Source organism: Canis lupus, chromosome 24 (genome assembly GCF_011100685.1).
Source record: "Canis lupus familiaris isolate Mischka breed German Shepherd chromosome 24, alternate assembly UU_Cfam_GSD_1.0, whole genome shotgun sequence".
Classification (NCBI taxonomy): domain Eukaryota; kingdom Metazoa; phylum Chordata; class Mammalia; order Carnivora; family Canidae; genus Canis; species Canis lupus.
The window spans coordinates 7232083-7256304 of record NC_049245.1 but is presented as its reverse complement, the minus strand read 5'-3'; the positions used below and the strand labels follow the sequence as shown (position 1 = coordinate 7256304).

At 37.4% G+C, this 24222-nt stretch overlaps 1 protein-coding gene across 4 annotated transcripts in view; it reads left to right on the top strand.

Annotated features, from left to right (window-relative positions):
- Window positions 1-24222, top strand: part of MACROD2 (mono-ADP ribosylhydrolase 2) — a 2007046-nt gene that overhangs the window by 1878819 nt on the left and 104005 nt on the right. For 3 of the 4 annotated variants that reach the window (XM_038571576.1, XM_038571577.1, XM_038571579.1), the window contains 2 exons: window positions 7149-7211; window positions 11608-11676. In XM_038571576.1, the coding sequence (XP_038427504.1) occupies window positions 7149-7211; window positions 11608-11676 (132 nt within the window). The remainder of the gene's footprint in view (window positions 1-7148; window positions 7212-11607; window positions 11677-24222) is intronic. The other variant, XM_038571578.1, reaches the window with a different exon arrangement.

The window sequence follows — 24222 nt, the reverse complement described above, 5'->3', positions numbered from 1 at the left end:
TCCTGAGGAAGGAAGTCATTCTCTAAGGTGACTCCTCCAGTAAGAAGACAAAATGGTAATGGGATATGGTAACAAGAGCCTGAGTTCTGTGTTGTAGTCACCTTCCTTGAAAAATGCTGCCCTACATGATGTATGAACCTCAGATTTTATAAGTGATTCTTGAAATAGGAGATAATTTCCCCCTTTTTTTCCTGATTAGTTTGTGAACTAGCCAAGCAAGGTCAGATCAAAAAGAGTATATTTCATTAATTCACAAATATTTATTGAGCACCTATCAGGTGTTCATTCTAGGTACTTAGGCAAACTCAGGCAATGAAGCAAATAAACATCCTTGCCTTGGTGGAGCTTACATTCAAGTGGGGGACAGACATACATAAATAATATAATACCTACCTACGTTATATATTAGAAGATAATGGATCCAGATAAGAGAGTAGGAGGGTGTAGTGGTGGAGAGATGTAATTTTAAGTGGAGTGTTCAGCATAGACCTCATTGAAAAGGAAACATTTTGAGCCAAGACTTGAAGGACCTGGAAACAATTTGGGCAGAGGGGACAGGAAGTAGAAATACCAGGGAAGAAGAAACCTTAGGAGAGATAGCCAGTGTGGCTGGAGCAGTGTGCATGGAAGGGTTCTAGAAAAATGTCGGGGTGGGAAAACCATAGAATTCTCCACCACACAGGGCTTTGTTGCATTTGAGCAGGGCAGTGGTATTATCTGACTTGAAAACAACAAATTGTCTGGCCTCTAAGTTGAGAAGACGTCCAGAGAAGAAGAGATGAAACTACTGTCACAACCCAGAGGAGAGAGGAGGGAAGGAGGCCAGACTTGAGTGGTGGTGAACTCAGATGAACTCTAGCTACCTGTGCTCTCTACACATCACCACATTGGAATTTTAGCAACCATTACTCTTGATCAAAGACACACGATATTTCAAATCAAAACCCACAGTTTAATGACATTCAACCAGAGGCTCAGATAGATAACATACCTTTTCTACATTGAGAACTGAAATATAGTTCAAGCAAAATAATAATAATAATAATAGTAATTACTGCTTAGGGGAAAATGAAGTTTCTTATTTAATTCCTTGACAAGTGTTTATGGAGGCCCTAATGAACTGAAGACACCACAGCAAGGCCCTCCTTCTCAGGACTTACAACTTTGCCACCAAGGGTCAGAAGAGGTCACAGGAATCTGCAAGGAAGAGAGATCTCAGGCTTTGGCATCATCTGGGCCTGAGTTTAAGATTCAGCTCTGCCACTATTCATAAGACTTCAGAGAAGTTAGTTGTCCTCCCATAACCTTGATTTCTTCATCTGTAAACATGTAGACAAAAGTGCAACTCAGTAGGACTCTTGTGGGATTCGTAGTAATAGGTGTGAGGTGTGTAAGAGTGTAAGTGCCTAGTGCCAGGTAGGCATTTGGAAAAGCATCTACCACTCATGTTAGATGGTGAGGAACTCAACTGGACATCTCTTTATCTGCATTGAAAGATGCGTGTGAAGCTTTCCATTAGAATAATGAGGCAGCCAACTCGGGAACTTATTTTTCTCAGACTAATCTATTAAAATTGACTAATTGGCTGATGACACCTCCAGAACAAAGTTTTTAAGTTTTTGGAACTAAGCATCACTCCCTTCTTTCCTTCTTTCCTTTCTTCCTTTCTCAAGCCAGGAAGTAGAGCTGAGCGAGTAGGCATTCGCATGAGGGAGGTAAGGGTGAGGTGGCAAACACCCAGCACAGAGCTTAGGCAAAGTGAGGAGGGTGTCTCCACCTTGGGCTGAAGGAAACTGAGCAGACATGACAACTAAATGCACGGTGTGATCCTAGAAAAATATGATAGATATTATTAGAAAATTGGCAAAACTTGAATGTGGTCTGTGGTTTAGATAGCAGGAATGTCATCAGAACTAACCTCCTGATCTTGATGGTTGCATTGTGGTTATGAGGGAGAATGTCATTGTTTGTACAAAATACATACTAAAGTATTCAGGGCTCATGGAGGTGATTATGCCTGCAACTCACTCTTAATAGGTTCAGAAAAAGAGAAAAAGGAAAATTCTTTGGACCATTCTTGTAACTTTCTAGTGTTTAAAATTATTCCAAAATAAAACTATTTTTAGCATTGAAAAAATAAGTTTAGAATTGTAGTATTATGCTCATCTGGCTTTAAATGTAGGACAAACTCAATTCTCAATGTTCTTAGTGTTCTGTGTTAATATGCATGACGATATACTTTAACTTGTTAGCTATTATTATATTCAGTACCATCTTTTCACATTTATGCTGACCCATAATTTATCTTATCAAAACAACAAATATTAGTTATATTTCTTTTTTTTTAATTTTTTAATAGTTTTTATTTATGATAGTCACAGAGAGAGAGAGAGAGAGAGAGAAGAGAGAGAGAGAGGCAGAGACATAGGCAGAGGGAGAAGCAGGATCCATGCACCAGGAGCCTGATGTGGGATTCGATCCCGGGTCTCCAGGATCACGCCCTGGGCCAAAGGCAGGCGCCAAACCACTGCGCGACCCAGGGATCCCATTAGTTATATTTCTAAGGAGGGAATAGTGGGCTCTGGCATCAGCTGACTGGGTCAAACCCTGCTGTCACCACTTGCTAGCTATAGCATCTTAGGCAAATTACCTAATAATACCTCTGTGTCTCACTTTCCTTATCCATGAAATGTGGATAATAATAATAATAATACCAAACCCATTGGGTTGCTATGAGAATTAAATGTCATGGCCTATGCAAAGCATTTAGACACTGAGCAGAACATAGCCAATATTCAATAAATATAAGCTGGTATTAACCAGTATTATCCTGCTACTCCTATAGCTCTATTAAATAAAACATAAGTATAATTGATGAAAGTGCCTACTTTTTTAGACCATTCCTCCCTTTTATAAGGTAATTTTTCATGTGTGTATATTCTAGAGAATTTGGGAATGTATTAGATGGCAAAATGTAAAAATTAAAGACTGAATTCTTTATAAATAAAAGAGGATTGACCGAAAAAAAAAAAAAGTTGAGCCTTCCTCACTTGAGAAAAATAAATATACCATTGTATTAGTCAGCTGTTGTCACAATAATGCTGTGTAACAAATAATCCCCAAATACAGTACATTACAATGAAAATATTTATTCTTGTGCTCCCAGATTTGTGAGTTGATTGTCATTCAGCTGATGTACACTGGGTTCAGCTGAGCAGTTCTGTTTCAAGCTATGACTTGCCTGGGCTTAGCTCCAGATGTACCTTGGGTTTAAGTCTGCTCCACATATCTCGCATTCTCTTTAAGCCAGTAGCTATAGGGCCATCTTCTCATCATAGCAAATGTCAGGAGTATAGGCAACAAGTCCAATTATGTTGGAAAGTTAAGCCTTTTGCTCACATTATATTCACTAATATTTCATTAGCCAAATCAGGCAACTTGGTCAAATCCAACAGCAGTGGGTTGAGACATATTCTCTGCCCACAGTGAGAGAAACACTAACTGTATACTCCATGACAGGGGACTGAAGAACTGGAACCAACAATCTAATCTGCATTATCTAACCTGTATTTCAATTGCTTATGCTCTGTCTGTGTCTGGAAATGTTGACACCTCTATAAAAAAAAAAGAGTATATTAATCCATGAGCAAGCAGTGCACATCAAGTTGTTTCTTCAGGTAGCAGGAATGGATTTGCTGATTTACTTCCCCTTTCTCTTCCCATCCCCAAGCACCATTCACAAACTACAGAATTGGGATGGCAATCTGTGGCCACGATAGCGTGAGTTTGCCCTTGTAAATCTCATACAGAAATAAACATGGGTTACATTCTTGTCATCCAATAAATAATGCATTCCTTCTACCTTCATGAATTCAGTTTGCAGCAGGAGTCTCTTATTTTTATTTCTATAAAATTCTTGAAATATCCTTACATATAGTATATGCTCAATAAATATGGGTTGGAAGAGTGAAGAGCAAGATACTAATAACGGAGAAGCAAAAATTATGCAACAACTAGAATTCTCACAGGTTGCTGAGCATTTTGGCCTGAGAAAATAAAGTGTTATGTGACTCCCACTGTGAATGCAATGGCACTTTATTATCTGAAATAAATATGTGATCTTAAAGGCATACCAACTATGAGGATATAGCTTCTGCGTGACATTTTTTAAGCTAACAAAATAGCCTGTCTCTTCCCTATATTTCTTCACATTTATTGTAAGCCTTTAAAATCCCTTCTAAAAACCGTAAGTTTATATTCACCACTTTACTTAACTTTTTACTGTTTATGGGCTTCCTGTGAAGATAGCTAGACAGACAAGGCTGATGAAAAGAAAAGCTTGTCCTTATGAAATACCGGTAACTGTGTAATGGGATTTTTTTCCCCTACCAGTGGAAGACCACTGTTTCAGTAAGAACCCACTCATCTGAGGCATTTTAATGGATGGAAAGCTATACGCCAGCCAAAATGTCCTTCTGAAAGAGTGAAATGAATGTTAATCTAATTGCCAGAGAATGCTTGCCTTGAAAGCAAGACTTCTACACTGGCTCCCCCTGCTGGATTCTAGGATGCGCTTGTCTGGAGATTGACGAAAGCAATGTACCTAAACCTTGTCATCTGAGGGCATATTTTTCAAACGGCAAATCCGGCATTCTTCGAGAAGGCACTTACTCAGTAATACACATGCCAGCTGTTTCTGGAGTTTGCTTCCTAAGGGCAGAAAGACTGCAACTGGATCCTGCAGTCAAGAGTCAAAGTCGGAAACAAAAGCATACCACTTGGGTGGCTGTGTTAGGGAGTGGGCCGGCATGCATATGCATATGGGTAAAAACCCAGGAGCAGATATGTTAGGAAAACAAGACTGGTTTTTATTGTTGTAAAGCTGGACTTGGGGAATCTGACTGGAAACTTCCTTCTCATGCATTTCGACCTGCAAGAACCAATGCCTCACCTTCCTGTGACTTAATTGTTTCTCTTTCCCTTCTTATCTTCCTCTCTCCACAAGAAAGCTTTTTACTCTACAGGAGATGTGTTAACCAGACTAATTTTAAAGGCAGCCTGTCACTGCAGACTTCAAGCCTATTGTGAAATCTCTGTTAAAAAGACTGTCTGCTGGGGGTGGGAGTCAGGGGGAGACAGAAAAGCTGACATTTTCTCCTGCTTGATTCTGACTCCATTTGGTGGGAAGAAGGGGGAAGAAAATACTGACCTATGTTTTTGACACATGCTGTAGCACAACTTAGCCTTGTTAAGTGAGCCAGAGCAGCAAGGATGGCTTCCTAGAGCAAAAGCCAATGCCTGTCGCCTACTTGGAGGACTAGAACAGAGCAAGTGGCAGACATTATGGGGTACTATGAACGTGCCATTTAGAACACAGGGTGTAGGTAGCTACGGAGCTGCCCTGTCCCAGATCCTCTGTTAAAAGCTATACTCTATCCTCCAGGACAAATAGCACAGGCGTTGTTGGGCGGAGGGAATCATACACATACTTACATCTCCATTGGTAACATTCCTTCCCTACTTCAGAAACTTTCTTTCTTTCTTTCTTTCTTTCTTTCTTTCTTTCTTTCTTTCTTTCTTTCTTTCTTTCTTTCTTTCTTTTCTTTCTTTCTTTCTTTTTCTTTCTTTCTTTTCTCTTTCTTTCTCTCTTTCTGTCATACTATTATAAACTTTTTCTTTTATTCAAGTCAATTTCAAATGTTTTCCCATCTGCAACTCTCTTCAGTCGATTATTTTTCAGAGCTTCTTAGTGAGATGTTTCCCCATTACTTCCAAGGCTCTTGTTGTGCCTCTACTATTTGAGTTCTCCTCTGCGGAGGATTCCCCAGCCTCTTGCCTCTGGATTAAGAGCTGGTAGTACTGGATAGCGGGTCAAGTAATCTGAGCCTGGTTTCAGGTCAGGAACTGAAAAGGGCTGTGCTGGGTGATTCTTCTGCTCCTTGAGGCACTGGCTGAGGTCACCATTTGGCTGCATGCAGCAGGCAGCTGGGCAGGGTTGGAAGGTGCAGAAGGACTCACCCATATGCCTGGCCCCTCAGTGCTTTGCCATATGGCACCCTGCCCTTTACATGTGCCTCTTTCTTGGTAGGCTAGCCTGAGCATCTCTAACATGGTGACTGGCCTCCCAGAGGGAGAAAGTAGAGCTGCTCGTCCTCTGAGGCCTTGGCTTAGAGGGGCCAGAACATCATTTACATGTTTCATTGATCTAAACAAGTCATGGAACCAGTCTGGATCCGTGAAAGGAGAGAGATTCCATTTCTTGAGAGATAAAGGATCTGTGGCCATCTTTAACCCATAGTAATATATTCCAGTCACTCCACTTCTCTGTTTTCTGCACTTTAACTACATGTTTTATATTTTGCTCCTGTGTCTTTATATAAATATTTCTTTTTAAAAATTTTCCAAATAAGAAGAGATTTAGAAACTCTCCCAGCAGTGAGGTAGAAAATTCTGCCTTTATTTGCCTTTGAAAATTTTATTTTTTTACTCATAAATTCACAGATATATATATATATATATATATATATATATATATATATATATTACACATTTTAAGCCAAAAGAAAATGTTCACTAGTTTCTAGTATCTAGCCATCATTGCACCTGCCTAGTGATTTATTTTTCAAGGAGTTATTTACTATGGTGTAAACTTGACTGACATAATCTGTTCAAGACAAAATATACCATAGCATAGATGTGTTAGACTGTCATGTGTAACTTAGGTACAAATAGATATTTTTAGCAATGTCTATCAAACAGGGAAAGATGCCATAGAAACTCAATCAACCAAATTTCCTTACATGGTGCATATTGCTTGAGTCAAGGCAGAAAAGCAGATTTGAATTAAGATCAGTACTGCATTTTGGGAAATGCTGTGCAGGGAGAGAAATGTTGTAAGAGTGCTGAGTGAATTTTGTTTACTGTGGTTCAACATTTCATCAAGCAAATCAGGTGAGAAGGGACAAGTATAAATGTACCTATTTATGTGGGTAATTTTTCTGTTTTGCGCCTCTGATTCATCTCTCTGCCTTGCTTTGGGAGTCATGCTACATTGGTTACAATTAATTTCAGTGCTGCATATTAGCCGTAAAGAGATATTTCATAAATTGACTTGATGTATTTTTCCCTCTCTGTGGTTTTCTTGAAAGATGAGAATGGTCCAGAGGAAAAACAAAGTACAGAAGAAACAGAAGGGCAGAGTCAAGAAACAGGTGGGCTCAGATTTCTTTTGAGGAGTCTCCTAGGCCTCATCCACAGAGGTGAACAATAACTTTACTCAAATGTTTTCTAGAAATGCATATACCTTTTCACCAGTTGACTTCAGTATTCATTTAGGTCTCCTTCAAGAAGCCATCAATTCCACTGACTACAGGTGAGAGTGCTTCCATTCAGAAGGGTACATTCTCATTCCTCATTCACCAATTCCATTTTTTTCTGCTTAACAACACTTTGCTTCGAAATGCTCTAAGAGCGACCAGCAGAGGTTAGAAGGGCCAGCTCAGAACTTGGCTGCATTAGGACAGGTCAAAATTAGCAGATTTTGTTTGGGAGAAAAAAAATGAAATGAAAAAATGTTAAAAGGAAATAAATAAGAGGCTTTCCCTCCATGAGGAGTAGAATGTTCTTCACTGTTTTGCATTACACTTTGAAGAGCTGTGTTTCTGGTTGTTATTTTACATGTTGTAGCAGATGGAACCTGGTAACCCCACAACCCAAGCTAAAGTGAGATCCAAAGACTTATTGACATTTCCTCTGTGCCCTAAGAAGAGATGTGTCTATTGAATGTTTATAGATTCTCTGCTGTAGATTCTAAGTTGAACATCTTTAAGTAAAGTAGCACTTAAGGCTCTAAAGAGATTGTCACCACCTTTAACATCTCATTTCTTCTTAGCCATTTTTGTACTCAGGCACATTCTTCTTTAAAAGACTGATAGGCCTAGTTATGCCTTTGTCAACACCACCACCAAAATCAAAATATCCTTCCTTTAGTCTCCAAGTCCTAATGAGCCCCCATGGAGGGGCATTTTTTTAAACAGTGGGCTCCATCCTATGTGTACCAGGCATGTCCTAGGCCATATACTGAACTTTGGAAATCAACCAGGTAGTGTGATAAGTTTTTCACCGAAAACTTCCTACATTAACCTTGGAACTTTTGCAAGAGAACTGGAATCTTTTATTATTAACCTGGAAGATGGAATTGAAGAAGGCCAATCAGAGAAAGCACTGAAGCAAAGCAGCAAGGACCTTGTGTAGCTGCCACCAGGTCAGCTGCCTCCCTTGGCCGAAACATAGTCCTTGCAATGAAATGAATTTCTGATACAGCGAACTGTTGTTATCCAACATCCCCCACCCCAGCTCCTGACACACACATCATTATGCTCCATGGATATGAATCTAATGTGAGAAGCTGTCATTGTTTTCACTGTTTGTGGCTGACAAGTATTAGTCAACTAACTGCTGACAGCTGAGGCCATTCTCTGAATAGTGAGATTTCACAGGTTTTATTCACTCACTGTTCTGTCCCCAGCTATCTTTATCACCATAGATTTTTCCCACACTTGTTCACATACACACACACACACACACACACACACACACGTACACATTTGCCCATGTTTTATTAATTCATCCTTTTTAAGCTAATAAGTTGAGAACAAGCAGTTTCTTTTTGGATTTGGGATTGCCTGTCAGCAGAGAGTGGTTGAGTATAATATGTAAGTTTTCTTCTCCACCTCTTGGATCAATAGCATTATCATCACAATATGTTTACCTGTCAATGTAAAGAATAATCCTAAATGTACCCCGAAGGGGCTTCTCTTGCTCTTCCAAGTGAACCCACTGGCTGGGACAAGTCATGGCAGGATCCATCTCTGATCTTGGCTATTGTCAATATACATGATTATGTCTGCTATGGCTCATTTCATAGCCTCCCTAATCCAAATGCACAAAAATCAACGATGAGGTCCCAGCCATTAAAGTCCTTTTGACCTACTGTTGTTCTTCCAAAATATAAATACCTCCTTTACATTTAATATGATTTCCAACTTCAATTTTGATTATGTAACTGCAGGCCTCTTCTACATTGTGAAGAACACACAATCTCAAACCAGCACAGTTTTGACTGCTGTCATGATCAAATCAAATCAAAGTTGTAGACAATATTCCTCAAACAGTCCTTTAACAAATGCATATCAAGAGTCTACTGTGACTCAGGCACTGTTTTGGGCACTGGGATATAATAGCAAACCAAAAAAACAACATCCTTGCCTCCTTGAAGCTTATATTCTGATGGGGTTGGCTGTGGAGGGAGGTAAAATTCAGAAATAAACAATAAACCAAAAAATACAAGATGGTGATAAATACCTTGTGGAGAAATGAGGTAGGTAGAAGGAATACTGGGAAGGCAACTTTCCATCGTCTGGATTTGGGAAGGACTCCCTGAAGAAGGGATATTAAATAAAATCGCAATGAGGAGATGGTGGAAGAGCATTCTTAGATGGAGAGACAACATGATGCAGATGCCTCAAGACCAATTTTAGCATACTTGGAGAAAGAAAGTGTGGCTGGAGCATGGTGCATTTGGGGGAACATGGTGTACGATTTGGTTAAAAAAATCATAGGACCAGATAATGTCTGATTCCCATAAGATTTTATTTTATTAGAACTACAAAGAGAAGCCAGTGGAAGTGTTGAAGTTTTAATGAGCTCACTTTGCCTGTGAGTAAAAGTGGTTACAAGAACCAGAGTGAAACTGGTTAGACTATAGCAGGAAAAAATGATGGCAGTTTCTGGAAATGGAGACAAAATGGACTGATCTGTTATGTTCCAGACAAAAAGATAACAGGATGTGCTGATGGATTTGGATGTGGAATATGGGGAAAAGAAGAATCTAGGATACTTCCTAGATTTTTAGCATGAGTAACTTTGTAGATGATGGTGCCATTTGCTAATATATAGAAGACTAGTCACTAGGCACAGTTTTTATTGAGGAGGTTAATAGTTCAGTTTTTTTCCATGGTAAATTTGAGAGGACTCTTAGTCATATGGAATGTTAAGAAGCTAGCTAGTTAGATATATGATTCTGGAGAGATGTAGACTAAGATACAGGTTTGAGATTCCCTGGCATATAAATGAGATTTAAAATCATAGTTCTGGAAAAAGCGAATATTTAGAAAATAAAATAAATAAAACCATGGGTCTGGGTAAGATTCACTAGAAATAACATGAAAATAAAGAAAACAATGGGCTTGAGACACCAAGACATCTAGATATGTGACAACAGGATAGAAAAAAGAAAGTGTTTCAGAAAGAACCAGTTAAGACTCCATGAAATTCTACCAAGAAATCAAGTAAGATGAGAAAAGAGAAATGACCATTGGATTTGGCAAAGGGCAGTCATTGGCATCTTTCCTCAGAGAATTCTCAGAGGGGTATTGGAGCCAGTGGAGTGGGTTATTGAGAGACCATGAAATGAGGAAGTATAGAACAATAACATAGACAGCTCTTTTAGGGAGTTTTACTGTGAAAGGAAGGACAAATGGGAAGATGTAATAGCAAGGGAAGGTTCATAGTCTTGTTTTTTGTTTGTTGTTGTTGTTGTTGTTGTTGTTGTTGTTATAGGAGATTGTTACCTGCCAAAAGAAAGTGATTTATCCTTCTCCAATTATTCCCCTACTAAAAATTTTATTCTTTCAATAAAGGCATGACCTGCAAGTAATAGTCGTATACATTAAGAATGAAGGAGATACTAGAAAATATGCAAGTTGTCTTTAAATTTTAATTGTCACGGGTGTGTGAGTTCTCTTGAGTCCCATAACCCTGTTACTAAACAAAGAACGTATACTCCTTTTTGATTCTTTCTTAAATTGTTAAGCATTAACCATTCTAACTGATTTTTATAATCTTTCATATATTAAATTTACTATTTTAATGTTAGTAAGTTAATTATCTATTATCTTGGAAGCCAGATATGAGTGGGGTCACTGTAGTGCTTATGATATTGAGAGGAAAGATAAACTTTAATGAAGTTCATTGCCACTGTGATGGGGAAAGGACTTCCAAGTTTCTTAGTCCCCACTCTGTGCTTGGGTGACATGAAATCTCCAATTGGCTTTTGCTGCTTTCCTACAACTGATCCCCATCTCCTGGCCTCTGCACTGACAGCCATCAGATATGCTCCCTGCAGTTTGACAGGCTGGCATAACAGAGCAGAAGTGCTATGCTAAGAAAAACCAAACCTTAAAACACACACATGAAAGCACTTTGTAGAAACTTGCAAGGAAATACTTTCACAAGCTTTCACTAAAAGAAATGTACCATTTTTTTAGAGATGGGAAAAAGCAAAATGCCAAAGCATAATAGGAGGACCAATGAATAGTATTCTTCACCAAAAATAGTTGTAGTCATTGGGCTCTGTGTTCCCTGAAGATACTTGTCCATTAATTATAAAACAGAGTCACAAACCCTAGCCCCTTCAAAGACCATTCAGTGTCTTAGAGCATTAAACAGGCTCAGGCTTCCTTGCAGTAGTGAGGGACTTTCCACAGTCAGAGAAACTCATCTCGACAGTATTAAATCTGAGCCAATGTTTCTCTTTCTGCTGTATAGATGGAGTCAATGCTGCAACTGGGCCCAGCCCTGCTTCGGAAGAGGCTGTTGAAGTCTGTAAAGATGAAGGTATGAGACCACTTTTATATCTAAAAATATCTAAAAATCCCAAACTCATAGAAGACCACTTAGATTTTGTTTACATGGGAAAATGAAGCAGTGAGCAAATCTACCTAATTCTCTTAAGCACCTCTATTTCCAACATAATCAAATATCACACCCACTCTGTTTTATTCCATATCTGCCCTTTTCAGAATAAATATATATTTGAATATATTTGTTCCTCTGAAAAGTAACTATTAAATAAGAAAATGATCAAAATCTTTTTGTTTAAAAAAGATGCTTATTTGAAACACCAGAATTAGGCAGTTCTACTGTTTACAGCTACTCATTAGGAGTAAGTTCAAAAGAGTGGCATTTGAGAACCACCTACCAGCAAGCTCCATTTTCCAGATATAATAAGAAAGAGAAAAATGTTGAAAGGAATCTATAGAAATAAATCTTTGGCAGGAAAATCATCCCTCATTCTATGAACAGTTACCATGAGAAGAAAATGGTGCAGACCCAGGTATCTCCAGAAGAAGAAAAAAGCAAAGGAAAATAATATTTAAGGTCTAGAAAAAAATTTGAGGGAGAAATACTGGGGGCTCATGTGCAGATAGAGTTCAGAAACTTATCTGAAGGAAAAATAGTCCCTTCTTTTCTTTGACCCTATCTGTCTCCACACAAAAAGATAGTATTATTTTATATCAGTCATCGGAGGCTATTAAAAACCCTTCTATAAACAAGATTGTTGTGTTTTTATGAATGGGCATCTAGTAAACCATGGAATCTACTTGGAACTTTTATATAAATGTGTTGAATACATTTTTTTTCAGTTTGGAGTAATATAAAAATAGATATATACTTGATGTTGATACTTGCTATTCCTTGAATCAGTATTTAGAAAATCAAAGTCATTTTACAATTTTTTTTAAAGATTCTATTTATTTATTTGAGAGAGAGAGAAAGGAGAGAGAGAGAGAGCACAGAGGGAGAGTAAAAGGGAAAAGCATAATCCCAGCTGAGCAGGGAGCCCTACATGAGACTTGATCCCAGGACCTTGAGATCATGATCTGAGCCGAAGGCAGATGCTTAACAGACTGAGCCACTCAGGTGCCTTGTTTTATAATTTTAATACTCAGCTATTTGCAAAATGCATTTCATTTCATATTATCTGGTAAATGGGTTTTCCTAAATGAGATGTCCTGTGTAATGAGAATAGTTGCTAACATTGTGAACTCTGGGGCTAGATGGTTGAAGCTTAAATCCTGTCTCTGCCACTCAAAATTGATATAACCTTTGACAAGTAACTCAAGGAATTAACAAGTAATGACAAGTAATTAACCTATTTGTGCTTTAGTCTTTTCCTCTGTAGAATGAAGACAATAATAATATCTACCTCAAAAAATACCATAGACTTGTCAATTGTACAAACTTTTCACCTGGCACATGTACAGATTGGGCTTCCCAAAGATAGATTCTGTGAAGGAGATTAGGAAACAAACATTTATCAGGGAGCACTCTTAGAATCAACACCTGTGAAAGAGAAAGAGTCAAAGCAGAACTGGGTAGAAAGGCACTACCAACAGAAGCCATAGCTAGTCTGAAGATAGCGTGACCCTTCTGAGATGTATCATCAGAATGGAAGAGTCAGGTCAGTAAAACCTTCCACTGATAAGTCACCTGATACTGGCTGCCTGGGGAAGAGAGCATGGCCCTCCGTGAGGCAGAGGTCTTCCACTGCGGTAATCCTGGAAGCCTGAGGTTAATGAGGGCTGCTTGCACCTGGGAAAATAAATTCCTCATTCTTAAAGGGGGATCTTGGTTGCCTAACAAGTATGTATCACACTATAACTTTCAGTGGTCCTTTTTTGATCATTGCCACTTTTTAAATGAATTCCTTAGCACTTCCCTTCATATTACTCAAATATGTGTTCTTACATGCCTGGTTTTAAAGCCATTTGGTGTATCTAAAAATGTAATAATGTAGATATCCACATAGGTTCTGATGAAAAACCACAGGTCAGCTTAGAGAGAGAAATAAACCTGACTCCATCACTCTCATCACTCCATCCACTCCATCACAGTGGAAAGACAGAAAGTGGTGTTCATCTTATGCAAATAACTTTGGACATTCCAGTCATTTGGCTTGTGATAAAAAAAAATTTAATGTCATGAAATTGAATGGTGGAGTTTAGGAAACAAGAGATAATCTAAGTACTTCAAACTGCGATATTTCCTGTTGAGCTGTTTGGTTTGGAGATATTACACCTTTGTAGAAACACAGTCTGTGATGTTTCTTGATGCTTTTAGGATCTCACACCATTAATTGCTCATGCCAGCATCAATTTCTCAGAATACTTTTAGGATTTTCTTTACATTAAACTTAATGGTGATGACTCAAGTTCTGTCACATATCACAAATGCAATTCCCTAGTAAGATTAAATGTGAAGTTTTAAGGATTTTACTGAAATAAATTGTTAATATCCATTAACCTCTTGATCTTGGACAAGGAAAAGTATTTTGAAACCCACATTAACATGTGATCCAGTTTCAATTAAAAATGGGACATATAAGCTAAGATTTTTGCTTTTCCCTTCTGAAATAGCATAGACATGAGACCACTGTTATTGATTGATTACCCATCTGTACAAAGCTTAGGCCAAGTGCCTGCCATCTTGACTGATATATACACAGCTTAGAACAAAAAAAGAAATGAATTTGCCATTGAAAGCCTCCAAGACTGAGGTCAAGTTGAGATTAAAAGACAGTCACATGTGTTGTGGATTCATTTCAAACATTCACCATTATTAGCGTTCATGCAGAAATATATCTCCTCCTTGGTGACACCTGTACTATTTATGAGCTCTGCAGTTATAAGATCACTTATAAAAATGCTTATTACACTCTCCAGTTTAAGTGGCAGAATGTTTTTGCTGATCAAAGGTCCTGAAGGAGGCTTTGCTTTCTTGCTTTTGCTTCCAGACTTTGATCTTGCCCCAGCATCTTCTTGGATTTTGGAATCCCTGATATTATGGGCTGAACTTTCTCTCTCAATCTCTCTCTCTCTTTCTCTCTCTCTCTCTCTCTCCAAAATAATTCCCAAAGATTTTGAGATTCACCAGTTATTTCTCAGTTTGCTTGTTGATTGGCTGGATTTACATTTTTTTTATTTTTATTTTTTAATTTACATTTATAACTTTGGTTCTCCCAGGAAACTGGAGTCTTCTAAACTTCCAGGACTGAAAATGAGCAAACAAAAAAATTAGCTGGCTATGTCACTTGGTTTGGGATATTAAAAAAATTTTTTAGGGATCCCTGGGTGGCGCGGCAGTTTGGCGCCTGCCTTTGGCCCAGGGCGCGATCCTGGAGACCTGGGATCGAATCCCACGTCGGGCTCCCGGTGCATGGAGCCTGCTTCTCCCTCTGCCTGTGTCTCTGCCTCTCTCTCTCTCTGTGTGACTATCATAAATAAACAAAAAAAAAAAACTTTTTTTTAAGATTTTATTTACTCATTCATGAGAGACACGGCGGGGCGGGGTGGGGCAGAGACACAGGCAGAGGGAGAAGCAGGCTCCATGCAGGGAGCCTGACATGGGACTGGATCCCAAGTCTCCAGGATCACATCCTGGGCTGAAGGTGGCGCTAAACTGCTGAGCCACCCGGGCTGCCCTGGATATTAGATTTTAAAAAAATTAAAATAGGTATGTGAGAGTTGAAGAATTTCAAGAGAAAGTGTCTTCTGGAGTGTCTTCTGTACCAGTGATTTTGTTCAAACGTTCTAGACATATTTCCCACTGGGTACCGATATGCTTATTGCCCATTTACCCCACATAACTGCTAACAATGCAAGCTGCTAACAGAAGGAGGTACAACTGATTGGCTGTGGGATCAAGAGCTAGATTGTGCACTGCAGACTGAAGGCACCTGTTCCCAATGACTCATTACAGACCTCCGGTGGGCAGCAGTTGAGTTGGGAAGCTGAGATGTGAGGAGGAGGAATGTTGATGTATAATTCATCCACAGGGTGGGTTCATGCCAAAGATGCCACAGCTAGGACTGAATTGAAAGGTAATGCTGGCCTGAGAAAATATCTGTAGGTTCATAGGAGTTCTGAAGTTATTTTAAAAATAAGGCATGCACTTATCTATTGAGTGATTTCCTTCTCTGCTGGTAAAAACACTATTTATTTAATGGTGGTTTGTACTTTAAATCCTTAAAAACAAACCTAAGAGTACAAATGTTAAGGCTTGTAAAACAACAAATGAAGAGGCATTCAGATGAAGGGGAGTATAAACACAGGAGTAAAATTTATGCCAGGAATATCAAGTTCTCTGGTTGAAACTGCTGCAAAGTTTGTATTATTATTATTAATTATTATTATTATTATCACTATTATTCAAGATATAGTCATTCTCCTTAATTCAAGAAGAACTCTCTGTTCTAGTTGTCTCAACATTCTTAATAGCTCATCCTTACAGCCAAGGCCAAAGCACTTTACTGGAGGGAAAAAAAAGTGCTGTTTCAACACATCCCAATTCTCCTGTCTTATTATTTAATCAGTACCTAATTTGAATTTGAAGGTCAACAAGACCAAATCATATGCTCATTAATATTAAAGAAAAATCAATTAATACTCAGGTGCATGTACACCCGAGATTGTATTCCTTTGGAGCTCTGCAAGTCACATCTTTGCTATTTTGGTGTTTAATGAAGTGCGATGTCACCTGGCAAAGGATTTCCTAACCCTTAATCTAGTTGCAGACCCCCTACAGGTCACAATTTCTGTAGAATAAGAGCAAAGCCAGAGCAGGAGTCAGCCCCACCTGGCAAACAAAAGAGAAAGGATGAAATTATGTATGAGGAAGCAGGTTCAGGTATGTGCAGAAGATAAGCATACATGCTCCCAACCATTGGTCCCTGTAGCCTGGCCAAGTGGTATTGGCTCCAGATGGCTCCGGCCATGTTTCTTTTCCTTGCCTATATTGTTGCAGATAATGAAAACATTGGACCACCCATGAAATTCCTCTCAGGCTTCTGCACTCTAATTTTTTTTTCAGCCTTTTTTCTATTCTTGGTGTCTACCGTCCCCCTATTAAGTATAAGTAGTGCTCCCACTACTCACCAAAGTGGGACAAAGTTGTCCCCTGTCCTGGATCTGCATTGGGAGAATGTCTGGATACACTGTAACACTAGAGTTATCACTCCTGAATTTTAAGAGTTTGAAGTGTAGAATCAAAGTCACTGCCCTCTGGCAGCTCAGTGAAGGGGAAAGAACTAAGATGTATGGAGTGTCTCTGGTACTCAATGTTTTACATTTATGTACAATATATTCTTCATTTCACAAAAGAGTAACCTAAGACTCATAAGCAAGAGAGAAAGGTGTATGTGTGTAGGGGGTGGGGAGAAGAGAACAACTTTATTTATGACTGTTTACTCCCAGCTGATAGTTAAATGATATTTACTTTACGGAATCCCACCAAAAGATAGTATTTTGTTCTATTTTTAATATAATATTTATTTTTCTGTTGTAAGAATAATACATATTTATTGTAAAATATTTTAAAATGCAGGGAAATATAGAAGGGAAAAAAGCCTATGATCATTTTCCCTTCAAGGATTAAATTATTTAAAAAAATGTCTTCGTTCTGATTTTTTAGTGAACCATGAATATTTTTCCGTGTCTTTAAATATTCCTCAAAGGCATAATTTTTATAGGAGGCATAATATTTCATCATATGGTTGTCTGACAATTTACATAGCCAGTGTTCTAATGTTAGATTATTTTGTTATTTACCGTTTTCTATTATAAATAATAAGGAAATGCAGTGCATACATTTTAAATAAATCTCTATGTATATCTATGATCACTTCCTCAGGATAAATTCCTGATTGTTTTGATTTACTAGGGAAAAGGTTAAGATATTTTTATTGCTTACATTTATTGTCTTATTTTAATAGTAATGTATGTTTATTATATGAAAAAACAACAACCAAAAGAAGAAACAAAAAATATCATCCATAATCTCAATCCCAGGAATAAACATATATAATATGCTGGTATATAAACTTCTAGTCTCTCTCTAGATTGCTGCAGATAGATAGATGGATAGCTAGGTAGATGATAGGTAGATAGATGATAGATAGATGATAGATAGATAGATAGATAGATAGATAGATAGATAGATAGATAGATAGATAGATAGATAGATGATAGATGATAGATAGATTCTTTTAGGGTATTATTTATTTCAGAGAGAGAAAGGGAAAGGGAGAGAGAACAAGTACAAGTAGGGAGAGAGAAAGAGAGAAAGGGAGAGAGAGAATCCCAAATTGACTCTGCTGAGCCCAATGCAGGGCTTGATCTCATGACTCTGAGATCATGACCTGAGCTGAAACCAAGAGCCAGATGCTCAATCAACTGAGCCCCTCAGGTGCCTGAAACTGTCTTTTAAACATAACGTAGATTGTGAAATTATTTCCATGTCTTTTGACAGTCTAACAACATCACTTAATTGTACGTTCCAATAAATGTATGTTACTTACCCTTCTCCATTTGAGTCATTTCTTTGTTTTCAGTTTTAAATTCTGTAATGGCCAGGAATATTCTTTAATTTTGTAAATGTTCATGATCATTTCTGTTAAAAAAAAAATATATATATATATGGAAATGCATACAAATCTCTATCTTTTCTATAACGAATAGAGTTTACGGATTCTTTTTTCATTCTTTAAATCATATATATTCATTATAAAAAAATCAAATAATAAAAAACAGTATAAGGAATAGAATTTTTAAAACATGAGCAATCACAGCACCCTGAGATTACTAACATTCACATTTTGAGGACCATCTATCCTTTCATATATAACTTGTTGGATATAGGCACCCATACAAAATTTTACAGAATTTGATCATATAATGTGTGATTTTAATGCAATTTCCCCCTTTTTATTGTTTGCTTTTTGCTTACTTCCCACCTTCCAATTGTTCAGTGAGGAAAATATACTAATTAAGTATATTTAAGTATATTCTCTTATCCCAACTTCTGGAGTCCAGATTCCAGCTCTACCATGACCTGTGTGACTTTGGGCAAGTTCTTTATTCTCTGTACCTCAGTTTAATATCGAACATTAAAATGAAGCAATCCATTTATACATGTCAAGGAGTGCCTGATACAGAGTAGGAAGCTCGGAATTTTCATACATTGTTAAATATACATGTTTTTTAATACATATTATATCACATTCTATGCACTTTTCTGAGTCTTATTTTGTTGCAAGCAACAAAGCTTTGTGGAAATCCCTCTGAGTCATTTTATGTAGACCTAATTCATTCATTTTAAAGCTCCTGTGATATTCCATAGCGTGGAAGTACTATAGTATATTCAGCCATTTTTCTGTGATGAGCAAGCACTTTCTTCCCATTTTAATGCCATACAAACAATGCTCTACCCATATATCCTTATAAACAGTGTTTTTATTTGTATGGGAAGGATTCCAAGAGTGTGAGTTCTGCTTTGAGGAGTTATGTGTTTTTAATAGATACTGCCAAATTGCTTTCCCAAAAGGCTGTAACAATTGGTATTTCCACCGGCAATTGTGATTTTTGCTCTTTTCTAATATTTGCCAGTTCAATGGGTGTAAAGTAATATCTCATTACTTTTAAAAGGTCGGTATTATTATTCCAGTTCTGTGGGTAACTGAGGCTCCAAGTTGAGTAACTGGTCTAGTTACCCAAAAGGTAGAACCAGAATTTGGAAACCAAGTCAACCTAAACCCAAAGCCCATGCTTTTTTCATCACACCATGCTGCTTTCCACATCATGCATTTGGAGCATGAGATACTCCTTGCCAGGGTTGGTTGGGGGTGGGGAGTTGGATGCAGGTAAGTCCAGAGTAGTCAGGGGACCCAAACTAGGTGAGTAGAGCATCAGGATTGAAGCAACAGTGTGGGGAGTTTGGAGCCAACCTACCTAGTCCACATTGCAGTTTTGACCCTAATCTGATCCTATGATGAGATGTGTGCACAGAAACACCCTATATACCCATATACCAGATATAAAGTCCAAACTCCTTTGTATAATATTCATAATATTTTCATATAGTCTGCTTCTACACCTTCATGTACCTTGCTCTGTAACCCAGCTCATATAGGTGATATTTCCCAAAACCCATTGGTGTACAACATTTGCCTTTGTCCTCTCACATCTGTTTTCTTTAAGATTTAGATTCATTTCCAATATCTTACCCTTACACGAATCCTTTATTTCATCATTCCTTTTTTCCCCCTTCCTTCTCTCCCTCCTTTACTTCTTTGCATCAACCATCATTTGAGCAAATATTTTCATGACAGGTATTATACTAAATAATGCAGGGGAGGGACATGCACCTTTTCACCTTTCTTGGTTTCTCTCCTCTTCATTGCATTTCATTCCATGCAATGCTAAACTGTCTCTTCTAGTTTCTTGTCAATTTGTAAAACTTCAAAAATTACCATTGCCTTGTATCATCAATATTAGCTGTATACAGGACTTATCTAACTTACTAGAATGTAAATAACCAAGTCTCATTCATTTGCATGTTCCTGTACCAAGCCCCACATGGTGACTTGTGCACAGTAGGTCCTCAATATTGGATATACAATCTGTAGTAGAAAATGAGTCACTTATAACTGTCCTAATATCATGGCCATTTGGCCAAAATATTTATTACTATTATTAATATTCCTAATACAGGGAATTCCCTTTCAGAATTCTATTTCAGAACTGAATTTTCCCCAAAATGTCGTACTGGAGAAACACAAAGGCAAATTCAAGCCAGACTTCCCTATTTGTTTGCTTTCATTTGGATATTCCTCCTGCATCAGAGAACAAAATAAATTTCTTCTAAATGGCAAATATATATAGATCATTTGCTGTGATTGAAGCTCATTATTTATGCTTAATTTATGATGAAACTTTTCCAATAAGCTTTTCAAATGTTTTGATTAAATATGTTTTACATTAGTGAAAGTAGATAAAATCATTTATCTTCTTTTTAGTATTAAAAGTATATTTATCTCCACAGTGTAAAATACTCTCAAGTGGCCATTGGAAGTCAAGTAGCAGTTGCTATATGAAAATATACATTTATATAAATATATATTTATATAAAATATACATTATATATATATATATATATATATATATATAAAACTTTTCCTTACAAATCAAATGTGACTGTAACTATATATTTGTAACAGTCAATTTAGTTATACAATCTCTTGGGACACATTTCTAAAGATCTGATCAGTGATCCTTGGAAACAAAATCACCAGATTAGGATATAGGGATTACTTGAGTGGAGTTGCAACCCCCTTGCCCAACACACAATTTTAAACCCAGACTTAAATCCAAATAGGTCTAAGTTAGTATGAGCATCCCTGTGGTCTATTTTCTGATTCACAGCCTTATTTTGAGTTCTTTTGTGCAAGTCATGCAGCTTTTATGAGCCTCAATTTATTTTGGATTCACAACACCACCACTCTGTGACTTTAGGTAACTTCTTTGGATTGTCCTCAGTTCCTCCTCTGTAAAATGATGATTAATAGTGGTGTGATGTCATAAGGTCCAAATATCATCATTGGAAGAAGTTAACTCCAGCCCTCATGAATGACTTGGAGGGGGTCAAGACTTCAGTGGAGGGAGTAATTGCGATGTGGTAGAAATAGCAAGAGAACTAAAATTACAACTGAAGCTGGAAGATGGGGCTGAATTGCTGCCATCTCATGAGAAAACTTGAATGGATGGGGAGTCACTTCTTGTGGATAAGCAAAGAAAGTGGTTTCTTGAGATGCAATCTACTCCTGGTGAAGATGACATGAAGACTGTTGAAATGACAACAATGGATTTAGAATATCACATAAACTTAGATGATAAAGCAGTGGCAGGGTTCAGAAGATTGACTCCAATTGTGAAAGAAGATCTACTTTGGGCAAAATGCAATGTGTGACAGAGAAATAGTTTGTGGAAGGAAGAGTCAATCCATATGGCAAATTTCACTGTTGTGTTAGTTTAAAAATTGACACAGCCACCCCAACCTTCATCAACTACCAGCCTGGTTAATCAGCAGCCATCAACTTGGAGGCAAGATTACAACTTGATGAAAATTCAGATGATGATTAGCTTATTTTTTTAGCAATAAAGTATTTTTTAATTAAGGTACATACATTGTTTTTTTAGGCATAATGCTATTGTACACTTAATAAACTACAGTGTAACGTAAACATGACTTTTATATGCACTGGGAAACCAAAAACTTCATTTGACTTGCTTTATTGCAATATTCACTTTATTGCAGTGCTCTGGAACTAAACCCCACAGTATCTCCAAAGTAGATGGAACTCATAGATACAAAGAACAGAAGGGTGGTTGCCAGAGGTGGGGGATGGTGAGTGGGAAAAATGAATGAATTATTTTTGTTTTTATTTTTTTTAGTTTGAATAAATGGAATATATTTGTATTTATGAAAGATAAATACTTAGGTCACATTAAAGTACGCCTCAAAGTACATCAGAGAAAGTAACAAAACTTAAAAAGGAAGAAGAAGAAAGCAAACAAAGCACAGCTCCCTTCTGTTACTCAATGATAACATATTTTCAATGACAGAAACTATTTTTTAGCTCTAGTATTATTTATTTTCCAGTGGTCATTAGGTGGTCTGGTGTACAACTTGATGAGAATTTTGTGCCTATTTATACCCTAGTATAATACAATAGATACAATAAAAATTCAGAGTTTAGCTCTAAACATGGACTACTTCTGGGTTCATTTTATGTCATTACCCTTTTCCCATGGGAGCTTCAGAAAGAAAAATGACATAGCTAAGAAAAAAAAAAGTGTTGGAGTGATTTCTTTATAAAGCAAATATACATTATTATTTGAGTTAAAAACTAAATACTGTACTTTAAAGGAGTTTGAAAGGATTTCCAGAGTTAATTCTGAAGATATGTATTTTGGCTACTACATAAGATATGACCTCACTGAAAAACAGAGATCCTGACAGTGATTCATGTAGAACAGCACACGATCGTATTCTAAGTGAGCAAAGACACCAGAGAAAGTTTATGGTAAAGAATTGACTCCACATTCATCAGTGACATTGTGATATTGATATCAGATATTTCCATGTTTAAAATTGTATAGCATATGTCAGGATGTTAGTAAGTGTTCTTTATATAAAGAATGCCACAGTCAAAAATTTTTCAAATCTACAAGGTTAGACAAAGTTGAGTGGTTTCTACAGATTTTTCAGAGCCTTCAACATGCTCATATACACTGAGAAGCTCAAAGTAACTGACCAAATCCCATCAGAAAATGTTCTGCTTCTTACTCTTTTTATATGTAGAATATTTTTAAATCCAAAAAACAATTGGGAAACACTTTGGGAAACAATTCCCCATCCTATTCAAAGGAGTTTAACATAAAACTTTCAAACATTCAATAAATCATGATCACTATAATAATACAAAAAAAGCAATGATAAGATTGCTTTTTAAAAAATGAGGTCTGAATTTCTTAAATTTGTGATACTACAGTGTTATTGAGGAAACGTTCTCCCGAGTTTCAGAAAAGGATGTAGCCTATCATAGTTTTTGACAATAGATATTTTCACAAGCAGAAATATGTTGTCCTGCCTCGTTCCTAATGATACTTGTTGTCATCTATTCTTTCCACCACTGTTGCCGGGGGGCATATTTATTGCAAGAGACAGAGAGCTCAAAAAGACAGAGAATGTCTCAGAACAGCTGCATTTCTTAACAAAAAGGAAGAAATAATTGGCTAGCTAGTGGTGGAGACTGGAAGGCATTTTAATCAAGTACAAAGACAAGGTTTACTAACAAGCGTTGGCATTTACCGAAAAGTTCGTCTTCCTATTTCATTTAGAAATTTGCCCTGATGTTTTGCACTAGATGTGTCACATTAAAGTGGAAAGACAGGCAGAAACTATAGTAACACTCACATACACATGTGCACACACAAAACAACTCATGTGCACACATACACACATGTGTGCACACATTGTGTTTTGAGACTCAAATAAATCTGGGCAAGGCAACACTTCTCCCAGCTTGCTCTATGATTTAGGATGTTTCTGGGCTCCTGGCAGACTCATCTAAGTTTTTCAAAAGGCATGTTTCAATAGCCATTAAATTCCTTCAGTTCACCAACTATCCATAAGTACTATCTACCCCAACCACAGTGTGAAACAGAATCAATTCTAAGTATTCCCTCAATAACTACCTTAACTATGTAACAACACACATTTCTGTTAACCTCTTCCTCAGAGTAGACCCGTAAGGAGCTGAGACCACTCTAGCGTCCTGTACTGGATTTCTCTGAATCCCTCTTCACTTTCAGGAAAAGAAGCAACTCTATTTTCTTATTCTGCAGTTTCCTGCTTCCTGTTTTCTGCTGTCTGGGGCTTCCTTCCCACTAGAAGTCCTGGTGTAGACTAGTCTAGAGAACTTGGATCTGTAAGTACTAATCTACTGCCTAAAACCTTTGTTTACTAGGATTAGCCAGAAGAGCC